The 18,895-nt window shown below is 37.0% G+C and overlaps 1 protein-coding gene across 2 annotated transcripts in view; it reads right to left on the bottom strand.

The window, feature by feature from the left end:
• Positions 1 to 1,471: 1,471 nt before the first annotated feature.
• pcdh11 (protocadherin 11) overlaps positions 1,472 to 18,895 on the bottom strand; it is a 189,449-nt gene continuing 172,025 nt past the window's right edge. For both annotated transcript variants that reach the window (XM_083561573.1, XM_083561574.1), the window contains one exon: positions 1,472 to 4,057. In XM_083561573.1, coding sequence (XP_083417699.1) covers positions 3,657 to 4,057 — 401 coding nt within the window. In that variant the 3' untranslated portion in view covers positions 1,472 to 3,656. The remainder of the gene's footprint in view (positions 4,058 to 18,895) is intronic.

The raw sequence follows: 18,895 nt of genomic DNA, 5'->3' as shown, positions 1-18,895 counted from the left end.
TTGGTTTTGCTCTTGATTTTTATTTTTTTATTTTTGGTTGATTTATCTGTTCAGAATTTGTTATTAATTAATTAATTAATTAATTAATTAATTAATTAATTAATTAATTAATTAATTAATTTATTTATTTAACAGGCCATCATATATTTTTTTTTATTTGGTATTTTCTTATACGTCATTTATGCAGTATTTTTATATCCAAGTTGTTTCACAAAATAACATATTCACAGCACACAAAGAAATGAGTACTCAACAAATTTCTAAAGATACACAATATTTAATTATTCAAGTAAAATTCCAAGACAAGAAAAATCATTACACCAAATGTATATGAATTTTTTTCATAGATTCTAAAGGGATTATTTTACAGGGCAAGACAATACACAGAATATTTTTTTTTATTGTTTAATAGTGTACTGCTGGCACATATCAAAGCTGTCATCTTTCAAAGCAATTGTGAAACACAACAAATGATTGATTTACAAGCATTTATAGTATAGCAATAGCTTCATATTGTTTTCCTGGTTTATACAAGATGCATGGTGTGTACATTATTCTGACCATCTCTGTGCCAGCATACATACATGCACACACACAAAGACACCCGCGCACATACACTGATATATGCATAAGGAATGATGACGATTGTCTCATAATGTTAGAAATTTATGCTTTTTTCAGTGTACTGTATTTTATCAATAAATTCAAGACACACATAGCACCCCACTTGCCTTTGCCAACATTTTGCCGGATAATGCTATCTGAAGTTACTTTTAATATATATGTACATTTTCACCCTTTTCATTCCTTTTTTTTTGTCAGATGATGATGAAAGCTAATTTGATTTCTGCATAAATAATATGCACCACTGTACTGACACGTGTCGATAAAAAGCTTGGGGAGCTTGCATTATCAGTATTTATTACTGCCATGACAAGTTCAGGTCTATAACACAATCTACAAGTGGCCACATGGCTCCAAAATGCACCTCATCACTGTCAGACACGAGCCAAGGGGGTCAAAGGTCACATCCTGCTTTTTAAGGTCATGCAAATGCAAAATATGAGAGAAAGAGAGAGTGTGATAGGAATTAGCCCCCTGCACAATATTCCAGAGTACTGAAAATAAATGCTTTTGTTTAAGGTGGCTGATGCTGCTTTCATAATGCACTGGATATTAAGCTATAAAATGTATCAAAAAGTGTTAAAGGGAGAATGGACATGAAAGTAGTATATATTTATGTTTTTTTTTTTTTTTTTTTTTTTTTTTTTTTGCATTAGTGATTTTGCTGAATTTTTTTTTCTGTCTTGTTTTTTTTCTTTTTTTTTTAGTTGCGAGACCTTTGGCACCAAATGTAACTCTACCAAACTGGTTACACACGATAGATATGGATATTTATCAAGTATACCTTTATAACATTTTTATTATTAAGAGCTCTTCACTGACATTCTGACATTGGAGCAGCATTGTGTTTTCTTTTTTTTTTTAAACATCGTGGACTCATGCATTTTGAAAAGCATTCAAATTATATGCAAAAATAATTTAAATTATTTTTAAATTTGAATACATATATAGCCTATATATTTTTCCCCAGACAGAACTGGAAAGTAGAAACGTTTTAAAACCCCCAAATAATTTATGTTTATTCAATTATTTGCTCATAACTACAAAATAATCATGACTGGTGAAAAAAAAAATTCTTTCATTTCTAATCATTCAAAAATATGTCTCATTAAAACTTTTAACCTTCCGGTTTACTGATCTATCGGTTTGATAGGTTCATCCACCAAGCAATAAAATCTTTATTTAAATGATCCTGTCTTAGTAAGCTGGAAAGAATGTGTTTTATGCCACAGCCAGGGCATGGCAATATCCCCTGATGCAGTACCACCTTATAGTTCTTTTCATTGATTAACAGCATTAAAGGGATTTTTTTTGCTGCTGTAGTCCAGAGACTTGCTGCCAATGCAACTGTGCATTCTCTCAGATCAATGAGCAATACGGCAGACCCAGGCTCATCATAGCCCTCTCCTGGCAGACATTCCTTCACTGCTATTTCACCTAATTTATAAGAAAGTAATTTTTTGGATCACTAACTCAAATGCTTGAGTTTCATTTAGTATGTACTAAGCAGAATTGCTGAATTAAAGAAAGTATGCCTGTTCGAGTCCTTTGGGGTCTGCCTGATTCTAAATTATTATGGAAAATAAACGGGTGTATAGGCCTTTGTTTTATTCAAAGAAGCAAAGAAGGGAGAAAAAGAAAGAGAGAAATGCCTAATTAACTACACTGTGATGTTTGTAATTACAGTTTCAGGTCCTTCTTATTGTTTGGTGGCTTTATGATTGACACTGTCTGCTATAAGACCACATGATGAACACAGCTTTTTTTTTGGGTGTGTTTTATTTTTTATTTTTTGTTTTTGTTTTATTTTTATTTTTTTAAACCAGTTATAGCTCATTACTCACTATAAAAAGTTATAATGTGGATGTGTGGAGGGGAACGAGAGCTTCTATTTCTATTTAGCAGTCAAAAGGCATACGCGCCACGAATAAGTTTGAGGTCCGTGACTAAAGTAAAAACCAAAGAACAATTCACATCAGCAACCAAGTGTTATGATTTTTTTTCTTATATAGATTATAAAAGAGTAGTAGTGTGCCACGAAGGTAACACACACAGACACGCACGCAAAGAAAAAGTAAGCCAATTATACTATTACAGAGCAGTCTTCCACAGCAATGGCTGCTACGGTGATTACAGATCAAAGTAATTATACTATCAGGAGATTCTCATAATTGGTTCCATAGCACTTGTTATGGTGCATAAATTGTATATTTCAAGAGCGAAACTTGATGTAGGGGAAAATGAAAAACAAAGGCCGGCTCTTTAGCACATCTGTCTGTGCCTTCCCAGGCTTGGTTAATAAGAAAATGAGTAGGTTCCTAATAATGGCAGAAAAAAAATAAGGATGTCAGATGCGAGGAAACTGCAGACATAAGAGGAACCTTCACTTTTTAGTTTATGAAGAAAAAAAAAAGATGTCGATTTCATGAGAAAACTTTCTGCATGTTATTAGAGTGCAAGCAAAAAGTTTGCAATAAGGGGTAATAACATGTCTGTTGTCTGGACAGAGTCTCTGCAGCACTCAGATGAGAAAAAAAAGTTGCTAAAAACAATTTACGCTATATACTCACAGATTCTTACTGAAACTAACATCGCAATCACTCACACAAATTTACAGTATCACTGTTCATATCAACAGCATATAATGTAGGTTTTTTTATAATTACATCATATTCAAAAGGCTCAAAAAACATTGACATCATCTCTGAAGCTCGATTCGTTAGCCGCTACCTAACAAAGAGACACAGCTTTTTTTTTTTGCTTTTGTATTTTTTCGTTTGAGATGCTACTTTGGTTTAGATCTACTGAGAGTATCATGACTGTCCGTTCACTTCAATTTCTATCCTGACAAAAACGAAAAAAAAAAAAAAAAAAAAACACCACGAAAACCTTTTGTAAGCATTGCAAATTCAGGCTGATGATAAATTTTGTTAAGATTTTCTTTCGTCAGTTGTCAGCTTAGTTATGGTTTTCTCATCACTCACTATTGTTTTTGTGTCGCTGTAACTTACTGCAAATGCTTGCTTCTTGCTCTACAACTGATGCTCATGTAAGAATGCGGAAGAGGCGCCAGTGCCCGAGTTCTGCGGGCTTGAAGTGGCAGAGAAGCTGGCCAGAGGGATGACCTTCACAGCGTCCTCTTTCTTGCTACAGTGTCTGTCCAGTGTGCTGTAAAACTGGGGCCGATTGCTCCCTTTGTCCAGATCATCTCTGGGCACAGATCTGCCGAGGGTGTGACGCCCGTCTGGCATGGCGCCGCTGCGTGCCCAGCTCTGTTGAAGGCTGAATGAGGGCAACGTGGCAGCAGCAGTTGTCTGGAATTGGGTCACTGCCGGGGGCATCCAACAGCTGTCAGAATGGCCGAGGATCAGACATTCTTGGGTGCAGGTCTCCGAGGCCTCAGTCATGGCCTTCTGCAGGTTGACTTCGATAGCTGTCGAAGAAAAAGTGGCAGGATGAAAAACTCTCCAGGGTTCACGATATCAAAGAAAGAAGCATGAACTTAAATAGTTAGCTGTAGCTTACTAAAGTGCAGCAGTTATAAATGTTTAATTCATCCTATAACACACACACACAAAACACAATCAGTACGTTTAATTTGCACCATATTCCCAAGGTCTTCAAAGTTTACCTGCAATATGCACTGAATTCCCTGTAGCTTAATTAAACTACTAAAAAAAAGAAAAGGAAAGTCTCATTTGTGTGTGAGAGCGGCTCTGCCACATTAAAGAATTAATGAACTGCTCATACAAGCCATTGTTTATTTTATTAACTGTCATTGTGGTGCACTTCACATCTTCAGATCTTTTAATGAATTTGGTCAAGTTGAATCAGACACCAAGCTCTGAAAAATACACCTACAGTCTTGACTTTGCCTACTTGTTAGCATATCTTACAACGTGTTAGGCAAAATGAACATAGCTTTGAGGAACCAGATTTGATTTTAACAAAGGAAGAGAACAGGAAGGTTCTCCACCATCCTACCTCATTAAGCCCGCTCTGACATCGTACATCTGATGGATCTACCAACACGCCTTATAGTCTCAACACTGAAGCCTGTCAGCTCAGATAATTAGAATGTAAAACAGTATTTTTAGAGCCTGCGGCCTTATGTTTCTTTACCTACTAAGAAATCGGAAAGTGCGGAAATCTTGTTAGGCCTTCACTTTGAGCTGTCATGTAGAAATAATTGATCGTATTTGCATGAGTAATATGCTATCAATAATTGAGCAGGACTCTGTCTCTGATTTCTGCATGCTCTGAGGAGTTTTATTTGCTAACCACCGGTCAGCTTACTAAAAGATTTTAATCATGTTTATGACCATTCAGGAAGGAGGAAAATCACATGATGATACACTAAATCTATAAGCATTCAGGTTTATTGTCAGTCAGAATAATCCTCACGTGATCATGCAGCTTTAGAATGTACAGATAGGAAAGAACGAAAGAAAGAGAGAGAGAGAGAGAGAGAGAGAGAGAAAGAGAGAAAGAGAGAAAGAGAGGTGAGAAGGAAAAAAAGTGAAGAGAGAGAAAGATACAGACATGTGGCTGGATCCCTCTGGTCCTGCACTGTTCCAGCTTGCCTCAGAGAATCAGTGCATAAATCAGCCAAGCGGTAAATGTGTCACCTTTCAGAGGGTCACTAACTTCATTAAGGAAAAATGATGCTGCTCACTCACTCTCTGCGCAAGCAAAATAAACGGGGGGCCAGATCGCTCGCACAGCCTTCACTGTAAATCACCTCCAAGCTGCTTAGGAAATTGGAGGTGTCTTTCCAAGCCATTGTTCTTCACAATAGCAAACACTTTACGCCACAACGGACACATTCGTTTATGCCGGCAAACACACACACACACACACACACTCGTAGTGTGCTCACCTGTGCTCCCAACTTCGCCTTTTGTGCAGAGAAGGCAGAGATCAGCCCAAAGTGCACAAGCTCATGTGTAATTATATAATGCGTGAAAAGTGATTTCAGTGCATCTGTGTTTTCTACAAAGGCGCAGCATGAGCTGCGAGGGACCCTTTGTCAACAGCCAGAAGTTGTTATTATTCTTTTTTTTTTCTTTCGAATCTGATATTTTACATTAAACAGCTTCAAATATGTAGTCTGTATCAGTTTTCTATCTTCATAGGGACTAGTATTGCTTGACTGATGTGGCTGAAATTGTTGAATGCTTTCGTCAGCAAGAGGCAAGCAGCTCACAGTCATTTAAGTGTCTGATGCATTTAGAAGGAATTGCCATTCTCCCGTCGTGTTTTTCTCTTGTTTTTTTTTTTTTTTAACTCATACCACATGCATAGTCTAACCCCATCCCATGCATTTAAAAGTTTGAATCTAAATATTGTGTAAAATATGTGTAATCTATAGTACAGTCAGTCTGATCCTCATACATTCTATCAAGAAGAAAAAACATGTTTAAAGGGAAATTGGCTTCTCAGCTACAGTATGTGGAACGGAGTCCTGTGGCTCGCTGACGTTTTGTAAAATGACCAGTTGCTATCGATTGAGGCCTTGGCCGATTCAGACTGGTTATTACAGTGGTACAAACGCTTGGAGATGTTTTTCATCTCCTTTTCTCTGCAAATGTTTTTTTCAGTTCCTTGAGTCTTAATCAGTCAGTCTTGGCTTTTGACTCAGTTGGTGCAAACTGGCAGCTTGTTTTTATACGGTCTTAGCCTTCATGGTAAAAAAAAAAAAAGAAAGAAACCAGATTCTGTCCCCATTTTACTTTCATGTCAATAGATGCAGCCCACAAATACGCAAGTAAAAGCTATTAATTTGATAAAAAACTTTATCATAGGCTTGCATCTAAAACTGGCTTGGACTGAATAGCGGAAAGAATATGAACTCGATAAAAAAAATATGTAAAAAGACAAATAAAACATACAGGAGTTTTCGTGAAGAATTTGTGTCAGAGAAAATGACAATAAATGCAGATGAGACGTAGCAACGGAGTCTGCTCAGGAAAACAGCACGACCTGATGGGATTTACATGGATAGACTAGGGATGATTACTCATCTCATTACAGTAGCATGTGCATACCTATTACTACCAATTAGAGGGCTAATTGCATAAATATAGAACATTATTTTCCCTCAATCCAAACAGTCTCTGTTGGGACAGAAACCTTGTGCACCATATCTGCAGTAACGCTGTTGTAGATTTGAATGAGCTGATGTCACGCATTCATTTTGATAGGTCCCATCTAATATTTTTCTACACATCACTGTACTGTATATTTGAAAAGCCACTGTCATCATATATTTTTCAACATGCTATCTGAACATGTAGTCATTAGTGCTTGATTCCTATCCAACCGAACTCAACTTTTTGAAGCTTTTTTTTTAAAAGGTTGTTGCATGAGTGACATTTTCAAGGACACCACTTTTCGCATGCAAATGAAGTAGAAATGACTCTTCATAAAATTTATGAAGCTCAAAAGATGTCAGTGGCCTGTGCACACTTGCTGCTACGTTTCCCTCATCGAAACATACCTTAATGGTTTACATTTCTTGACAAAATTGCCCAATTCAGCTGTGTAGTATTTAAATAGTGGTTATGTAGTTTAGATAATTGTAGTCACTAGAGGTTTATTGATGCAAAAACATTACTGTATAAGTCATAATAAATATAGAACTTCAGGAATTCCTTGACGACGATAAGGGTTTTATTATCTTGATTGCAATTACTTCAGTTTCAATCTACAGTATTTGGTAACGTGATCAATATTTTTTTCTTTTTATTGCGCACTGTTTTCAGCCCATCAACCTATTTCTTATCATTGTAGGAGAAATTGTGCATTGTGACTATTTCTCTTCATTGTGTGTATCATTTCCTGGCACCACAGATTTAGGCTAGCCTAACGTAGATGAGACAGAGGGAGCCAGTGATGTAAACATGATTGAGACGTTCCTGATCAACTGATCATCATCATCTTTGCTCTGCTTGTGTTCTAAATGGTGGTTGTTTAGCCAGGATACATCATTAAGTAACAGAAATTGAAATTCATTCATATCCATATATTAACTCTCTGGTATACGAGGGTGTTTAGGGGCCATAATAGTATGTGAACAGCATGTATGTATATGATTGTGCTTTTGAGAAAGTCACTGGAATGAGGCCATGAAACACAAACAGAACATTTGTTCACAAGAACTGGATGTGATAGACTAGAGTTTTTGCTTTAAATTGATGTAAAAATCATCCTATTCACTCATTCATAGAAAACAATATATTGATTAATATTTTTGAAGACACTTTTTGAAGAACTGGCACTGGCACTTTTTGAAGAATTGGTCAGTTGGTGATTTTCTGGCACACTACAGAGCTCTGCAATTTGTTCTTCCATAAACTCCTTGTGGCTCATGGTGCGATAAAGATCTTTGTGCAAGATAAACGTGTTGGTGCCAGCAATGTCCAAGAAGTGTAAAAAGATCTTTCTATACCACTTCATTGTTTTGTGCTGTGTACTGTAGTACTGTAAAAGCTGATCCGACAGGTCAACTGATCATGTGCTGGTTGTAGGCAGTCAAAGGTGCAGGACATGGAAAAAATCTTTGTCCTGCATACATCTTGTGTTTACACCCTCCTCTGTACAGTGTCTCCTGTATAGGCGGCATTAATGATGGAGCAGAGAGATACCTCTCTTGTGTCCATCCACTTTACAAACACAGGATGTCTGGCTTAAATCCACCTGATGGATCTCGCCAAAGATTTTTTGGTGAGCGAGTTAGCTGTATTCTAAAGGCAATCCTTCCTGTTGTCTCTGTAGGTCCCACATGCCAAACTTCAAAGCAAACAAGTCCGTTAGAAGCTTAGGACTAGTGTAAAAATTATCCATGTATAGATGGTACCCAGAGCCCAAAACTGTACCTCTTCAAACTTTCATACGGATTACATAGTTAGAGAATATTTGTTTTTGATTTGAATTGGTTTATTTAAAGTAGACATTTTAAGCTTTCAATGCATATATTTATAATGTCTGTTAGGCAAAAATTTACAGAGATTCAGGTTGTTTTATTTATGTGTCTGTAAAAAGAGATGACAGAGACAGAGACGACTGACCTTACACTCTGCCAGTTTTCTTTATTTTACAAAAGCACAGTATTTTTGTTGTGATTATGAGCGTATACAAATAAAAGTAGACCCTTTACAGATTCGAATGATGTATTGCTCATTTTAGTTCGTTTTGGCGTTATAAGGAAAACATGCGTTTTGTTTGACCCCAAAAGGTTAATAGAATGTGAGGTCCAGTTACAACCTTGACACTAAAACAGGTAGTAGTAATGACAACTTTTTACTTAAGAACATGTCAGAGCCCAAACTTCTTTACTTTAACTTGAGTGAAAAAAGTGTAGTCAGTGCTTCAACTTTTACCAGTGTCTTTTAAAACATGAGTATCTGTACTTCTACTTGAATAAAGGAGGTGTGTACTTTTGCCATTTCTGATTGTGGGTCAAAATCAATTTGTTAGAAGATGGGAACATGGCTGGAAAAAGAAAAATAATATACAGTGTAGGAATCCAATCAGGGTTAAACACGAAGTGCAACACTTTCAACAAACTGTCTATTTAAGAAGAACATGTGCTCGTAAAAGAGATCCCATGTTGTCAGCTGGAATGAAATTTGAAAGAAATAATTGAGTTTGTAATTGCACAGACTGTCATTTTATTACAGTGCCACTCTGCCTCTACATCTGGATTGGCAAATGGGTGATCATTAATAATAATGAAGCCATTTAACCCCATGGGCCTTTTACAAGGGAAGCGATGCCATTTTTCAAACAACGGACACGACCATAAGGTGAAAGAAGAGGCCTACTTTTCATTTTCACACAGCCGAGAAGGGCCACTTACTGCAGGACGGATTCATTTTATCATGATTCCACTCCAGGTCCTTCACTGTTACTTCATCACCTGATAATGTGTGATTTATGCTTTCAGTTTTCAAAAATAACTGATATGAATTTGTTGCCAAATTGTTGCCTCATTTCATCAAGTTAATCCTGAACCCTCTATACTTGGATATTAAAACATAACACCATGCAAACAAAAATGTACTACCAAGCATAAATAATGCACCAAAAATAGAAAAGAGGTATAATAGACATATGGGTGTTGACAAGCTATTTCACAGAGTTATGTGAAAATTTCAGCACCTGTCTGTGGTTGACAGTTGAATAGAAGCAGTTGTCTTTTGGAGTGGTCTGGGGTTTTCTCAGTTGTGGCTTTATGAGTAACTTTCTCTGACAAAATCAATGTTGCAGAGGTTATTTTTGCCAAGAGCCATCAAAGGGGATCTTTGTTGTAATGCTGAGGATTAATGACAATCTTTTTCTTCTCTCCAAAACTGTTTAAGGGCTTAGAAACACAAAAAACACCAGACTTTTCTGTTATTAGCTAAATGACTAAAATTGTGGCGATTTAGACTTGTTACCCATGTGCAATTTGGTGGAGTTACACTTTGTAGCCTTGCAGAATGCAACACACTTCTTGATACCATTCCTCCACACGCATACATGTCTCACCATCTGTTACTGTTAACTCTTACTGATGGTGAAGAAGAACTAAGTCTAATGCAATAGGCTCCATCCATGTGTAGTTTCTGTACTCGAATGAATATTAGCAAATCTGTCTAGGGAACTTCTTCCAAATTCTTAATGTACAAACAGAAGTGCTCAGCGGGTGAAACTCACAGCTCCTCAAGTTATTTAGCATCATTTGCACCTGCATAAAAAAAAACAGCAAAAAAAAAACCCCAACAAACTTGCTTGCAGTACATGTACACAACTTGTGAACTCTGAGAATGCTGCCATACTTTAAAGCACTTTATGATATTTTTGTTATTGAGAAATCCTAAAAGAGGCTGGTGTTGCCAAGCATGTCGCATTTTCTACAAAGAATGAGGATATTTATGAATAAGAATTATTAATTGTTTCTAATTTTAGCCTGAGTTTAGTATGTGGTATATCCCCTTTTGGTTTTACTGACAGTGTGTCATAACTAGACATCAAAAAACATCACCTGGACATTTCCAGTTCACAGCTGTTCCATTGCAGTGAGTAGATATTGCCTGATCAGAGCAAAATCTAATGTGGCCAACCTCAAGGTTTGATGTTTGCATTCCGAGATGCGTTTTACTCACCACGATTGTAAACAATGATTATTTGAGTTACTATAGACTTCCAGTCAGCTCAGACCAGACTGGTCATTCTATTTTAATCTCTCATGAACAAGTTGGAGATCAGCATGTTTGAAAACACAAAGATCACACATTTTCCCCATTCTGGTGTCTTATGTAAACATTAACTGAAGACCTGTATCTGCACGATATTTCTCATTGCATAGCTGCCACATGATCGGTTGATGGTGATATGTGCATGCATACTGTTGTTCCTAATAAAGTGGATGATGAGTGGGTTGTCAACAGCAACCTACAGAATAATAAAATCAGAAAATAAACAAATTATGTAGACAATTTCAACAAATTCATCTTACTAATATATCAATTAAAAGTAATTATATATTTTGAAATGAAGAGCTAATAACTCAAAATAATGAGATACAAAGTCAAAATAACAAGATCTTGTCACAATATTTTGTTATAACTTGCAGGTCAGAGCTTCAGTTTCACTATGAAATATTTGCTATTCAGCCAGGACAAACCACTGAGTAAATAACATTGATTATCGAGTTACAATGACCCCTGTTAAGGACTGGCTATATTAGGCAGCAGTCAGTTCTTAAAATATGCTGAAAGCAGAAAAAATAGGCATGTATAAGAAGTGATTTGCGGTTATGCATTTTTTAGTAAACAGGAAGATGGCAAGTCAGCTGAGGCAGTCTGATGCTCTGGGCAATATTCTGCTGGGAAACCTTGTGTCCTGTCATTCCTGCGAATGTCACTTTGACACCTACCACCTAACAAAACATTATATGCAAACTGAGCAAACACCTTCATGGCAACCATATTCTATTTCACCAGGCTAATAGACCCGGATAAACTGCATAAAACTGTGCAATAATGGTTTGTGGAACACAACAATGGGTGTTGGACTGTCCTCAAAATTCCCCAGTCAAGCATCTGAGCATCTGTGGGGATGTGCTGGACAAACAGGTTTACTCCATGGAGGCTCCACCTCACAGCTTACAGGATCTTAAAGGATCTGCTGGTTTTATGTCTGATATCACAGCACACCTTCAGATATCTTGTGGAGTCCAGGCATGGACAGGTCAGAGCTGCTTAGGTGGCTTAAGAAGGAAGAACACAGTCTTTGTTGGGTGGTTATATTGTTATGGCTAATCTGTGTTTCTATTCAATAACTTGATCTTACAAAAAAAAAAAAGAAACAAAGATCTTTGCAGGCAGACAGTCAAGGCGCAGTCAAAAAAAGTTTAAATAACATATTTTCATTTCATTTTTTAAAAACATTTGTGTTGTATAATGTAGAAAGGAGTACAGTATCAGGATACATTTTTTGCTGGAAAAAAGAAATTGTTATGTTTGGCTGTTTTTCAGAATGAAGTTTCAGCAATCAGTGATCAGTGGTGGCTGACAAGTTTGTCTCTTGTCTTTTCTTTCTGTCTTTTCATTACAGCAAAAAATAGAAGGATTTTTTTTTAGAACACATTTAGTCCACAATCGAGAACATTCTTTCATTTGCTGCATTTGCAAAGATTTCTTGACACTGCAAAGTGAGTCATTCGGTGTTAGGAATATATCAACTGCAGCGTGTTTAATGCCTGAGAGCCCTGGCTTCACACCTTTCCAGTTCTTCATCACTTTTGTTCTTGTTCATTCCCTCCTCTTTCTTCTCACCCTTTTCTTTCCCCTCCATGCCCATGTTGTCTTTGACCCAGCGAAAACTATAAGTAATTGCAAGCCGAAAAACAACATTTAATGATACAACATTTACTAAGGCTGAACAGACAGAAGTCACAGGTAGGCGCTTCCAACAAAAGGCTTTTTTTCTCCTCCATCACTCCTCTTTTCAACGACAAAGAATATTATTGACTCAGCCAAGATTAAAACACCGAAACAAATAATGGAACAGCATCAAGAACAGGTTGCAGGAGGAAAAACCTGGGCCTGGAACATGACAGGTCAGCTGCTCGGCTCTGACTTTTCTTTTGTTAGTGTTGATTAAAAACATGCAGCCGCTAACAGATTAGATGTTTTTTCTCTCTGGATATAAATAAAATTCTCTTTTCTAGTCATGCCATTTGTATAATAAAGTGTTGATATACTGTATATTGTCCTGCACCGACATACACCCCTGCAAACTTATTGAATTTAGATGTAAATGAAACATACCCTTATTTTTTCCTTCCTCAGTGAATTGCTAAAAAAATACATGCGTATTGCTGCACTGTCTTCTGACTACTTGACTTTTTTTCTCCCAGCCAGCTACTGTTGGCTGATGGGACTGATTGCGTGGTGTTCATTATGTCTGATGGACCCTGCCTCTTGTCTCCTCTCCTCCGCTTAGGCCTCTCCTCCATTAAGAGTGCAGAGGAGGAGAGGAGGTGGTGGTGGCGGTGGTGGTGGTGAGGGGGGGGGGGGGGGCAGCGTCAACACAATCAGCACTGCCCAAACACACAGCGTGTGCCGAATAGACGAGAGGCGCAAACACCATAACAATCAGCAATCAGCACTGATCATGATAATCACACGGAGAGTGCTACAAGATCCATGCTGCGCTCTCCCAGCTTGCCAAGAGTGGTTATTGTGTTGATAGGTCGGCGTGTGAAGAGAAGTAATAAATTCGTCCCTAATTTGAGAGGTAAGAAAAGAAAATGCGACCCTCATTTAAAAATAAATAAATAAATAAACTACAGCAGGTATTTCAATATATGTAGGTGGAAATTTGGCAGCAGACATGACCTTTTCTTATGGCTAATGCTTTCTGAAATCCAAAAGGAAGGAAACAATTTCTTGGGAGGGGAGAGAAAGTCTAAATCGTATACTGAGAAGGTGCTTTTATGAAGAGATAACATAGATGGATGGAGCAATATGTGCAAAAGATTAAGGGGTACTGTGAAGACAAGGGCACTGACAAAGCCATGCTCTAAAACCTACTCACCATTCAGATCAGCTGTTTGAAATGCCCAGAATGTTCTCTATGATGGCCAAGTTTAACATTAAGGAGCTATGCTTTCAAAAAATAAAATAATAAAATAATAATAATAAAAAAATTTATAGTTTATAACCTGCATTGTAGCAGGTGTACTTGAGTATTTATTTGAGTAGACCAAAAGCAAGCTGTAGATCAGTTCATTCTGGGATACTAGACCCAGAACTGTTACTGTAGCATATCCTATGTTACATCTTATCCCATGCATTCATGCAGATTGTTAAACTGTTACAGCTTATCAAACCAGAGATAATCTACTGATCTAGAAATATGAGTTTAAGAAGCAAAACAAATTTATTTGCCATTTCTCGTAGGAAAAAGAAAAAAAAGAAAAGAAAAGAATATGACTAAAATCTGATGGTTAAAACTAAACTGAACAGAAAAGTATGTATTTATTCTATTTATGTCAAACTCAAAATTCCCTTGTCTGTAACAGTAATTGAAAGTGGTGCTGAGAACAGCCTCCATCCTCTATTTTTGGTACTTAATCATTAATGGTCAAGCACAAAAAGACAACTATTATCAGTATCCAGTAATGTTTCCTATAGAATTCAAATATTAGTGTAATTAGCTGTTATCAGATTGATTAGTGCCTCCCTAATACATGCTGTGTGCATATTTATCAGTCTGAACTACTTAAAAATTCTATTCAACCAATAATGGAATGCAATTGGTGTGAAAAAGAGCCTTTAACTCTTGGTGCAGTCTATAGAGAGCTCCCTCGAGGTGTGGGCAAATAAACTATGCCTTTGGACCCACAATATATCTGTTAGTCACTTGTGATTTGTTCTCGTTCTCGTAGCCATATATTTCTGTAACTGCTGCAATGGTCAGGGAGATAGTGAGTACATAGCATCAAAAGAGGCCATCCTTCAACCCTTTACTGGCAGGACAGAAAGCCGCTTGCCACAGTTGCTCCTTTGTCTTCGAAAATAAATGTCTCTGAAATGGACAGAATCTGTTACATTGTGAATTGGGTGAGAAGAAGACTGCTAATTAACTGTTAACAGAAAAAAAGCGATAAAAACTGTTTCTTTGTGTCAGTGATATATCCTTGAGGCCAGTGTACTTGCTACATGGCCTCTGATTATTTCAAGAGACAAACCGGTTCTTTGAAAATGAGCTAAGAATAACTTGAGTTCCTCCGAGGCTTCTTACTGAAAAGCTCCTTTTTCTTTTTTTCAAATCACAGCCTTGATGAAGTTTCTGCAATGTTAACACACTTGTTTCATGAGGATTAGACGCGGTTTGAAGCGTGAATAATTTGACTGTGTTTTTTGTTGTTTTTGTTCCGATACGATTGAACGGCAGATTTCATATGTTGGTTCAACATGCAATGCAACTGTCACAGCCAAGCAGTTCGCTAAATTATTAAAGGTTGTCCTGCATATCTTAAAGGAAATGGAAACACAAAAATCTAATCACAGGGAAAGAAAATGTATGTGTATATATAAGTTTTAAAATGTTAGCTTGAAAATATTTGCATTTCTGCTGCGCTCATTCTTTTCCATTCCCTTTCTTATAAAAGAGGGACATTATTCCTTTCTTCCTTTATAGCGTTTTGTTTTGTTTTGTTTTGTTTGTTTTGTTTTTTTTTTTTGGGGGGGGGGGGTATTTCTGTTTTAGCACTTTGGTAAATATGAACACTTTTAGGTTTTATTTATATATTTGTATAGAATAAAGATGTTTTTTATTTCTTTTTAGTTGTCTTGTAGCAGTCAAAGTCATTCAAACTACAACTACATGGATTACTGGCATCCATTATCAAATATGTTACAGTTAATATCTGGACTGAACATCACCAGCAATAGTAATCAGAAAAACTACATTAAATAGTAGAACCAAGCCTGATTTCTTTCTGGCCCAGACTGAAAAGTCATGCATTAATGTCAGGTTCATTTGGAATGATACATTTCAGTAAATCACTTTATTTGACACTGCCAAGTCCATAATACATCATCAGCATGTTGTAAAGCACATGGGAAAATACAGTTACAGGTGTAAGGTGTCACGGAGTCCAGTAGTGGGGGGTCAGGGCCAGCAAAGCTTTCTCCGCTGGCATAAACACTATCAGAAGCTTCATTTACAACCTTAATTATAAAATTTGTTCCATGAAATTGTATTCATTTATTCCCAACAGTTTATTTTCTTCATTTCGTAGCGTTTCTCTTGGTTGCACTGTTTCCAGTACGTGTATGTGAATGTTAGATTTTTTTGTCCAATCAGATTTCAGCCTCTATGTGCTGTCATGTCAATCTAATCTGCCCAGGGCCTTTAAAGTCTGTACTGCTGGCCTTTTTACTATAGAGAATATTAGCACTGGTTCTGTATCTTTAACCAATCAAAGTTTCAAATTCGCCTCACAGGGTAGTGACAGCATTTTTCCCTCCTTTGATTGGTTGGCCAGAGGGAAACAATTACAGCCAAGTTTGACTGACAAAACACGTCTGTAGTGCGCTGTACACATTTTTATGTCTACGGAGGAAGAGAAATTTATTTGGTTTTGGACATACTTAAAAATCCATTTTCAACAAAAGCTAGACATCGTTAGGAGAGGTCGACCAACCCTGAAGCTAGTTAGCTTGTCTCAACCCGGGAAAGAGTTTGTTCTCCACTGCCATACCAGTGAATACGTGCGGCACCACTGGCTTACAGCCTCTGAGGAGCGTTGCAAATTATTACTATGCATCTCTGGTGAGTAGGTCGTATTTTATAAAAAAAAATGTTTTTGTCATGTTATTAGACGATAATTCATTCTGAACTGCTCCAGATGATGTAGGAGGCACAGATGCGGTTGTAGTGTAGTGTTTTGGAGCTTGCTTTAGTAAAATGGTATTTACCCTCCATATGTGAAATGCCTCTCTATCTGTAATGCCACGTGTTGTTATATTGCGTTTTTGTATAGTCATGATGGTTTCTATAATTGAGACATGATAGTGGTAGTATTAAGAGGTGGATTAGGTCAGGTAAGTCCCCACTGAAGTCCAAAGACCAGAGGGGGTGGATGCAAATATATAGGATCTTTAACGAAAAACAACTAAGACAGGAGAAAAAACAAACAATAGATCCTCAAAGGGCAGTGCTAATGCTAGGCAATGCATGGTAAGACAAGAAAGATTGAACACACAGACACAGACACAAAAAAGGCTCTTCACACATTAAATAGCAACTGTTACTTAAATCACTCACAGATGTGCAAACAAAAACAGACACACTACTCCAAAAAAAACAAGAGGGAAAGATATGGACTTAAATTGACTGAAAGAGAAGTGAAAAAATAGGTTTGCAAAATCAAGAAGTGAAATAATTACAAATAAAGTGATTCAAACAGGTGGTCTGCTTCATACCGGTGGTCAAGCTCCGATGGACATTGGAAATTTCCATGGTGGTCGTGGCAAAAGTACACACACCCTTCATTCAAGTAGAAATACAGATACTCAGATGTTTTAGTTTAAAGACTCTGACTACACTTTTTCCACTCAAGTTAAAGTAAAGAAGTTTGGGCTCTGACATGTACTTAATTTAAAAGTAGCCATTACTACTACCTGTTTAAGTGTCACAGTTGTAACTGGACCTCACATCTTATTATATATTATATTATATTATATTATAATGTGACAGACTTATAATATATTAATACAAAGGAATCTCAAATTCTGTTGAAATGAATGTATACAGGCTGAACATCCACTATATAGAACACAAGCAGAGAAAAGATGATAATGATGATGATCAGGTGATCAGGAATGTCTCTGTTCTCAGTCATGTTTACATCACTGACTCCCTCTGCTCATCCAAGTTAGCCATATTTCTTGTTGCCTTCTGCCTTGCTTGTTGTTAGCTTCATAGTCTAGCCTACATCTGTGGTGATTGATAGACAGGAAATGATACACCAGGTTGAAAAAGCTGCACAATGACAAGAAATATGTTGATGGTCTGAAAACAGAGCGCAATGAAAAGAAAAAAATATTGATCATGTCACCAAATAGATTAAAACTAAAGTAACAAGACGGTTTAAAAATGTAAACAGTAGAAAGTACAGATATTTATGTAAAAAATGTAATGTGTAAATAGAAAAAATTGTCAAAATGTGAAATACTGATACCAGAAAAATATACTTAACAGTAACAAAGTATTTGTACTTCATTACTTCCCACCTCTGACTGAGAGATAGTACGCCATCTTTCCGCTGCGCAAAGCACAGCCAATTTTGCTCCCTTGAATCCCAGTCACAGATGGCTATTGGTATTGTTGGGATTCAAATGTGACAATCTCCTGACAATAGGGCAAATGCTTTTCTGCAGCACATAGAAGCATGTTTTTTCTGTTTACAATGTTTGAGATTCAGATCAAACATGGCATGAAGCCAGTAGAGCATTACAGACTTGAAAAAAACCACTTAAAAAAAACTCATGAATTTCTACTTTTAAGTGTGTGTGAGTGTATGCGTGCGCGTGTGTGTGTGTGTGTGTGTGTGTGTGTGTGTGTGTGTGTGTGTGTGTGTGTGTGTGTGTGTGTGTGTGTGTGTGCATGAAAGTTTGCGCCGCATTATTTCTATTATGCCATCAGTAAGACCTAATTAAATTATTCCGTGTTCAACCCTAAAATGTTCACCTCTAGCAATTTAGAAATTACAAGAATTGAGCCCATAGTCATCACTGCTGATATAGGGATTTAATTCTACAAAAATACACAGACATGTTCTAAAATTCAAACATACTGCCGTTTTACTTCAGACATCAGTGAGTGAGCAATTATTGTGAAACACTTTCTTCCTCCGAAAGGATTTGATGTGTCCATACAGGCTAAAAGCCTGTGGTCTTTCCTCCGCTCTACCTACTATCTCCCTATATATCTGCCAGAAACCTGTCTACTGCTGCATTTCAATACAGTTCAGGTTAAAATAAATAAAGGTATATACAGGTTAATAAAATACATATTTCATAGTGATGATGATTGCAAATAGGAGAATTTATCTTTTTTTAAGTTATCAGTTAAATGCATGTATGTGTATGTTTTTACATTGCTCACACCCACACACACCTACACCCCCTTACACACACAATCACACACACACACACACACACACACACACACACACACACACACACACACACACACACACACACACACT

This window comes from Silurus aristotelis (assembly GCF_946808225.1).
Source record: "Silurus aristotelis genome assembly, chromosome: 14".
Lineage (NCBI taxonomy): Eukaryota > Metazoa > Chordata > Actinopteri > Siluriformes > Siluridae > Silurus > Silurus aristotelis.
The sequence above is the reverse complement of the archived record's forward strand: the minus strand, read 5'-3'. Positions and strand labels throughout refer to the sequence as shown.